This window comes from Trichechus manatus, unplaced genomic scaffold (assembly GCF_000243295.1).
Source record: "Trichechus manatus latirostris isolate Lorelei unplaced genomic scaffold, TriManLat1.0 scaffold00115, whole genome shotgun sequence".
In the NCBI taxonomy this organism is placed as follows: domain Eukaryota; kingdom Metazoa; phylum Chordata; class Mammalia; order Sirenia; family Trichechidae; genus Trichechus; species Trichechus manatus.
Genome location: NW_004444051.1, coordinates 1,962,092 through 1,971,004, shown reverse-complemented (window position 1 = coordinate 1,971,004; position 8,913 = coordinate 1,962,092). Strand labels below are relative to the sequence as shown.

At 39.1% G+C, this 8,913-nt stretch overlaps 1 protein-coding gene across 4 annotated transcripts in view; it reads left to right on the top strand.

The window, feature by feature from the left end:
- ALDH5A1 (aldehyde dehydrogenase 5 family member A1) overlaps positions 1 to 8,913 on the top strand; it is a 54,673-nt gene that overhangs the window by 17,025 nt on the left and 28,735 nt on the right. For 2 of the 4 annotated variants that reach the window (XM_004383988.2, XM_023738347.1), the window contains one exon: positions 3,559 to 3,702. The exons of 1 other annotated variant lie outside the window; for it this stretch is intronic. In XM_004383988.2, coding sequence (XP_004384045.1) covers positions 3,559 to 3,702 — 144 coding nt within the window. The remainder of the gene's footprint in view (positions 1 to 3,558; positions 3,703 to 8,913) is intronic. One more of the 4 variants, XM_023738346.1, reaches the window with a different exon arrangement.

Genomic DNA, 8,913 nt, shown 5'->3' with positions numbered 1-8,913 from the left:
GCATTTCCAGATAAACAGAAGTTTAGGGAATTTGCAAAAACCAAACCAAAATTACAAGAAATACTAAAGGGAGTCCTCTGGTTAGAAAATCAGTAACATCAGATAACAACCCAAGACTAGAACACAGGACAGAGCAACCAGATATCAGCCCAGATAGGGAAGTCACAAAAGTAAATCAAAACTAAAACACTGAAAACAGGAAAAACAGATGTAAATATGTAAAAGATGATGACATTAAAACAAACAAGAGGGACTTACAAAATGTAGACACAGATTTTTCATATGGAGAGGAAGTCAAGGTGACATAAAGAAATAAAAGACTAGTATAAAGTTAGAAAAATAGGGGTAAATATTAAGGTAACCACAAAGGAAACTAACAGTCCTAGAAGTCAAAATGAAAAACTAGAAAAATATAAAGGCTCAGCAAACCACAGAAGATTAAGTGGAACAAAGAAACTGAACAATGCACAAAAAAAGACATCCAAATGACGGCACTAAACTCATACCTATCAATAATTACGCTGAATGTAAATGGACTAAATGCACCAATAAAGAGACAGAGAGTGGCAGATTGGATAAAAAAACATGATCCATCTATATGCTGCCTACAAGAGACGCACCTTAGACTTAAAGACACAAACAAACTAAAACTCAAAGGATGGAAAAAAATATATCAAGGAAACAACACTCAGAAAAGAGCAGGAGTGGCAATATTAATCTCTGACAAAATAGACTTTAAAGTAAAATCCCCCACAAAGGATAAGGAAGGACCCTATATAATGATTAAAGGCTCAATACACCAGGAGGACATAACTATAATAAATGTTTACACACCCAACAACAGGGCTCCAAAATACATAAACTCTAACAGTACTGAAAAGAGACAGCTCTACAACAGTAGTAGGAGACTTCAACACACCACTGTTGGCGAAGGACAGAACATCCAGAAAGAAGCTCAGCAAAGACACAGAAGAGCTAAATGCTACAATCAGCCAACTTGATCTCATAGACATATGCCAAACACTCCACCCAACAGCAGCCAAGTATACTTTCTTTTCCAGTGCACATGGCACATTCTCCAGAATAGACCACATATTAGGCGATAAAGCAAGCCTTAACAAAATCCAAAGCATCAAAATATAACAAAGCATTTTTTCTGACCATAAAGCCATAAAAGCAGAAATAAACAACAGAAAAAGCAAGGAAAAGAAATCAAACACAGGGAAACTGAACAACACCGTGCTCAAAAATTACTAGGTTATAGAAGAAATTAAGGATGGAATAAAGAAATTCATAGAATCAAATGAGAATGAAAACACATCCTAGCAGAATCTTTGGGACACAGCAAAAGCAGTGCTCAGAGGTCAGTTTATAGCAATAAATGCACACATCCAAAAAGAAGAAAGGGTCATAATCAAAACATTAATCCTACAACTCAAACAAGTAGAGCAGCAAAAGAAGCCCTCAGGTACCAGAAGAAAGGAAATAATAAGAATTAGAGCAGAATTAAATGAAATAGAGAAGAGAAAAACAATTGAAAGAGGTAACAAGACCGAAAGCTGGTTCTTTGAGAAGATCAACAAAATTGATAAACCATTGGCCAAACTGACAGAAGAACGGGAGAGGAAGCGGACAACCCATATAAGAAATGAGATGGGTGATATCACAACAGACCCAACTGAAATTAAAAGAATCATAACAGAATACTATGAACAATTGTACTCTTAACAAATTTGAAAACCTAGAGGAAATGGACAAATTTCTAGAAACTCACTACCTACCTAACTAACACAAACAGAGGTAGAACAACTAACTAAACCCATAACAAAAGAAGAGATTGAAAAGGTAATTAAACAACTCCCAACAAAAAAAAGCCCTGGCCTGGATGGCTTCACTGGAGAATTCTAGCAAACTTTCAGAGAAGAGTTAACACACTACTACTAAAGGTATTTCAGAGCACAGAAAAGGATGGAATACTTCCAAACTCATTCTGTGAAGCCAGCATAACCCTGATACCAAAACCAGGTAAAGACAGCACAAAAAAGAAAATTTCAGACCGATATCCCGCATGAACATTGGTGCAAAAATGTATGTATAAATTTTTGTATGGGAAAAAATAAGACGACTTGCTTTCTGAGGTTCCCTGGCTCTGTTCCTATCCCCCGCTTTTACCTGGACTTTGTCTTCCTTCATCACGCCATTGGCAGGGGTCAGACCCTCCATTCCCTCTGCCCTTATTGGAGAGTCCCTTGCACTCAGTGTTCTCAGACTGGCCTCTGTGCTTTCCGTGAACCGGCTCTTTGGAGTCCTCTGTTCCCGAGTCCATCGTACACCCTATTTTTGCCCTCATCCCCCTCACACACAGCTGCTGGTGCCACACAGGCCTTGTAGCTGTCGCTGGATTGTTCCCACCCACAAAACAAAATAAATTTTCTCTTGAAATCTCCTCTGATTCTGCTTGGGAAATAAATCCAAGTTTTTTTCTTTTTGTTGCTGTTACATTGGTTTGAAGTTTTATTTGCTTAAGATTGTCTTGATTTCATTGTACTTTTTTTATTGTTATAAAGTATATATAACAAAAAATTTGTGATTTTAACCATTTTAAACGTTCGATTCGGTGACATGTTGTGCAACCGTCACCTCTATATACTTCCAAATGTTTTCCCTCAACCCAGACAGAAAATCAGTACTCCTTAAACAATAACTCCCTACGCCTCTGTCCCCTAACCCACCTCCGTCCACTAACCCCTGATCACCACTAATAAACTTTGGTCTCTATACATTGGCCTATTCTAGATATTTCATGTAAATAGGATCCTACAATATTTGTCCTTTTGTTATCTGACTTAACTCACTCAGCATAATGTTTTCAAGGTTCATCCATTCTGTCATAACATTTATCAGAACTTCCTTTCTCTTTATGCGTGAATATTTAATTTTATGTATATACCACATTCTGTTTAACCATTCATTTGTTGATGGACACTTGGGTTGTTTCCACCTTTTGGCTATTATGAATAATGCTGCAGTGAACATTGGAGTAAAATTATCTGTTTGAGTTCCTGCTCTCAGTTCTTTTGGGTATATACCTAAGAGTAGAATTGCTGGATCATATGGTAATTCTGTTTCACTTTTTAAGGAACCACCAAACTGTTTTCCACAGCAGCTGTACCTTTTTATATTCCCACCAGCAATGGATGAGGGTTCCAGTTTCTCCATAGCCTTGTGAACTTATTTTCTGATAATAGCCATCTTAGTGGGTATGAAATGGTGTCTTCCAAGTTTTTTGTTTGTTTTTTTCTTTAACCGAAGGTGACATTGAAACTCATACTCTAAGAAATTTTATTTTAATGAAATTTAACAACACAAACATTAATGTCACTCTAACACTAATAAAAACCTTATTTCAGTCCCATATAGGTACTAACTCTGCCCCCAAGTCCAGCCTAAAGTTTTTTCCATTACATTTTGGATTAAAACTTCTTATTTGTTCCTTCTCTCTTTGTTTTCAGTTTGATCACTTGTTGCTTGCTGTGTATTTGCTGTTTCTCTTTACAGCTTGCCAAGCAGGCTGGAATTCCTCCAGGTGTATACAATGTTGTTCCCTGTTCTAGAAAGAAGGCCAAGGAAGTGGGGGAAGCTCTTTGTACTGATCCTCTGGTATCCAAAATTTCCTTTACTGGCTCAACAGCTACCGGGAAGGTACGTTACTTAAGTTTCAAAGAAAATAAATGTCATTCTAATATTTCCTCCTTATAGAGTATAAAAATGCTATTTCATCTTGATCATGATTTCTAGGAAGCAGAGTGTTAAAAGCTCTGTCAAATAAGGTAATGTCTGATCACCTTCTGGAGACACTTTGAATGTAATTCCCCTTTGTGACATGAGCTAGGTTCTTATTTGACAATACCATAGGAGTTTGGGGGTGGAGGAGGTTCCCATTATTTGTTGTATGTGAAGTGGCTAAAAGCTAGCCATCATATTTCTTCGATTGCAGAATGCCTGTTTCTTTCATACTTTGATGTTTTTAGAATTGGAGATTCCAGAAACACACAGTTGATGTTTAAATAGATGTCTTAGAAATGAAGAAAAATTGTATTTAATAGAAATGTATTTACAGAAATGTAAGTATTTTTAAAATTTTTTTTCCTTAAAAATTGAAAATTCTTCCCCCAAAACTTCACATGTATACCTGTGAATGGGTTTTTATCTATCCTTTTAAATGTTCAAAAGAGAGAAAGGTCTGGGTAGAACAGAAGCTTTTATTTATGGACATTCTCTCTAGCTGATATACTTTTTTCTGCTAATGCATATATACATAATACATAAGCACAAAAACCAAAAACCTCAAACTTGTTGCCGTTGAGTTGATTCCGACTCATAATGACCCTATGGAACAGAGTAGAACTGTCCCATAGGATTTCCAAAGAGTGGTTGGTGGATTTAAACTGCTGACCATTTTAGTTAACAGCTGAGTTCTTAACCACTGCGCCACCAGGGCTCCTGCATAAGCACACATCAGACAAAAATAATACACTGAAACCTGCGAAAGCTGGAACTCGAGGAGACTGCCTTGTTTTCCCGGGTCTCACAAGTTTTCTGCCTTTGACAGGGTGCAGTCTTACCACTTTTCTTTTGCTCTCTATTAGTGAAAAATATTTGAATTTTCCTTCTCTGACAGGTTTCTGCCTTACACAGGTTCTGGCTTCCACAGGCTTTACTCTATATAACATAATCTGAAAGCTTTTGTCTAACTGTGGTAGTGTTTAGACACCATGGGAGGCAGGAAGGAATCAAGCAGTTTCGTAACCCAACTGTAATCACCTTTGTCATGCCACAAACTCACACATGGGGTGGTGCTTTGGGGCCCTACCAGTCATTCATGTCAGAAACAGGGATTTTTAGACCCATGAACTGCTATGCCCCTGAGATGAATGGATCTCATAGTACACGCTTACTCTCAGAGGGTTCCAAATGTTGCTATGACGTAGTTATAGAACAAGAGAGAGGCCCGGGAGAAAGGATTGTAATACCCTTGCAGTTCAAGCCGGAGCAATTCCTGGGATGCTGGACAAAGGGCAGCAACCCACTGTTCTTCTTCACTTTTTTCGGCAAAATGTCACCCCTTGACAGGCCTCTAAGAAAATGCCCAGCCATGTTCCTGCCAGGTTCAACTTTTCCTTTTATTTACCCAGAACAATGATTTGCTTGAGGTGGCTTAAAGGAAAGAGTGATGACATACAGCTAATGGAATAATCCACCACTCATCTGTCAGTTTGTCATATTGTGGTGGCTTTTGTGTTGCTATGATGATGGAAGCTATGCCACCAGTATTTCAAATACCAGTAGGGTCAGCCATGATGGACAGGTTTCAGTGGAGCTTCCACACTAAGACAGACTAGGAAGAAAGGCTTGATGATCTACTTCTGAAAATTAGCCAGTGAAAACCCTGTGGATCACAATAGAATATTGTCCAGGAATTCTGAGCAACATGGTGCTATAGACGGAAGCACCATGCTATCTCTCCACAGAAAAGATCTGAAAAACTAAGTCAGACAGACACAAATGTCAATCCTGAAACCCTAAGCATCAAATGAAAAGATAAGGAACTTAGCCAAGCACTGAATGGAGTAAGAAACTGACAGAGAACAGAGAACGAGGAGAGATACATATGCAAAGGACCCCTATCAGCTACCGCAGCACAGATCTGCCATCTTGGACTCCTATAGTAGATCAGCGAACAGTGGGTATGGGAAAGCAGCTTCACGGAGATTCCAGCAGGAGACAGAACAACCCGTAACCAGCGGTATACACTTCCCCACCCCCTACCCTTCTTCACCCCCACTCTGCCTTCTCTGCTTCCTGCAGCCACAGTCTCTTGGCTAGGAAGCACCGGCTTCACCCTGGTGCTGCTTGGATTGCACCTGCCCACACTGGCCAGCTCCCTGAGTGCCATTTGTTAGCTGCTAGTGTTGCTTTTTTCTGCTTCTTTGATTTCTTCCATACCTCTCACCACCTCCTCCTCCTTTCTCTCAAATACCTGGCTCCGTGTGCCATCTTTGCTTCTTCCTGAAAGGCTGTAAAACGCTGCTCAACTGTAGAACTGCTTCCCAGCCTGTGCCGCTATGCTGGTGGGATCCCCAGGGCTTTTGTTAATATGTTTGTTTTGATTTGTTTGTTTGTCTGTTTTATTTTTCGTTTCTCGGCTTGAGAGCCTCTTCTAGCTGGCCAGTACTGTGCAGCTTGGGAGCTACTCCATCAGTCTGCGCAGACGTGCAGTGGGATCTCTGGGAGCATTTCTTTTTTCTTGTTTTTTTTTTTTTTCTGTTCTCTCTTTCCCTTTTTGTCTTTCTTCATTTCTGTTTTTCATCTCTCTATACTTACCTTCTCTTCCTGTCTCCTGAATACATGGCGCTGTGTGACACCTCTACCCCTTCTATCCAGGCTGTACTTCATGACCTGGAAGCAACTTGCCCAGTCCTCATACTGGTGGGATCCTGGGGGCTTTGCTTTTCTTTTTTTTCTCCTAATTTTTATTTATTCATTTTTTTCTCTTACCTTTTTTCTTTTTCTTTTTTTTCCTTTTTGTTTTTCTCCATTTCTCAGTTTCACATCCCTCCACTCAAATGGCAAGCTCCCTTAGCACTCTTTTTTGTATGTTTTTGGCTCCTGTTCCTCTCTCCTCTGTCTCCTCTTTCCCATACCCATCTTAGCTCCAAACATCACAATCTCCCCCCTCCTTCCTGCCTACGTGCACCATGCACTGAACATCACACCCTCAAGCAGCACAGGCATGGTTTACCGGAACCTGTCCTGCACTGACTCCCCGCCTGCCATGTCGGCCCTAGTATGTGCCACAAATAACCCATCCCAGCAACGCCCCTTCAGCTGGACCTGCCCTGCTGTACCATACCTGAGCGACTGACCCTGCCCATTGGAGAATGAGGCGAAAAGTATTGTGTCCACAGACGAGCAAACAACAAAGAACACACAGCCTGCCTACTCAGACATAACCAAATAAAACAAAAAAGCAGGATGAAACATACAAATCTGCAATCCATAAATGAGAAAAATAACTACTCATGTCCTGAAGACAGCCAACAGTATCAAAACATATACAAAAACAGGGCAGGATGGTTCCAGTAGGTGTCCAAAATAAAACACCAGATAACTCCAGTAGAAGAAGCGGCACTACAGCTACCTAATAGGGAATTCAAATCTCTAATATTCAGAGTTATCCAAGAGTTGAAGCAAAAAGCAGACCAAAATGATGAAAAAAATTGACAAATTCATGGAAAGTACAGACAAAAAAATGGAAGAACTGAGGAAAATAATAGAGGAACAAAATGCCAAAATAAATTCACGACTAGAAATCATACAAAAACAACAATTAGAAATCCAAAAGGTAAACAACAAGATTTCAGAAATGGACAGTGTCATAGAAGGGCTGAGGAGCAGGTATAAAACGATGGAAGACAGGATAAACAAAATTGAAGACAAACACTTGGATAAACATCTGTTTGAGGAAAAATCAGAAAAAAGAACAAAGAAAACTGAAGAAACCCTGAGAATTATGAAGCATACAATCAAAAGAAAAATTTGTGAGTGATCGGAGTTCTGGAATTAGGGGAGAAAACAGAAAACACAGAGAAGATCATTGAAGAACTGTTGACAGAAAACTTCCCCAATATCATGAAAGAGGAAAAACCATCAAAGAAGTTCAACGAAGCCCCATATAGGATAGACCCCAAAAGAAAATCACCAAGCCATATCATAATCACACTCGCTAAAACCAAAGACAAACAGAATCCTGAGAGCAGCTCGAGAAAAACAAGTCACATACAGAGGTGAAACAGTAAGACTCAACTCGGATTATTCAGCAGAAACCATGCAGGCAAGAAGGCAATGGAATGACATATATAAAACCTTGGGAGACAAAAATTGCCAGCCAAGAATAATATATCCTGTAGAACTCTCATTCAAATATGACGGTGACATTAGGACATTTCCAGAAAAACAGAAATTAAGGGACTATGTAAAAACCAAACTAGACTTACAGGAATTATTAAAGGGAGTCCTTTGATCTGAGAACAAACAACATCAGACTACAGGCTGAAGCTAGGATGCAGGATTATACTAGTCAGATACCAATCTAGGAAATGAACTCTCAAGGACCATCCAAAACCAAAAGAATTACAACAGGGAACCGGAGAGGTTAATCTGTAAATGACAGCAACACAGAACAACAAAAAAGGGAATAAACGGTGTAGGTATAGAACCATCTAATGGAGAGAAAGGCAAGGTGATACCAAGTGATAATAGACTGATTCAAACATGGGAAGATACCGATAAATTTCAGGGTAACTGCAAAGAAAGTTAACAAACCTACTCATCAAAATAAAGAAGAAAAACATAAAGTCCTCAGTAAAAAACTAAATCTACAAAAACAAAGGAAAAGATTCACAAACAAAAGGAATTCAGCACAGGAGAGTAACAGAAACGAAAATGTCAGCACCACAAAAAAAAAGCACTACAAAATGACAGCAATAAACTCACCCCTATCAGTAATTACACTGAATATAAATGGCCTAAATGCACCCAAAAAGAGACAGACAGTGGCAGAATGGATAAAAAACTCAGGATCCATCAATATGCTGTCTACAAGAGACACAGAAACAAAGACATAAATCTATTAAAAATCAAAGGATGGAAAAAAATAAGCAAATAGCTACCAAAAAAGAGCAGGAGTGGCAGTACTAATTTCGGATAAAAGACTTTAAAACAAAATCCACCATAAAAGACGAAGGACACTATATAAAGATTAAGGAGACGATCCGTCATGAAGACGTAACCATAATAAACATCTACGCACCCAATGACAGGGCTCCAAAATACATAAAACAAACTCTAACA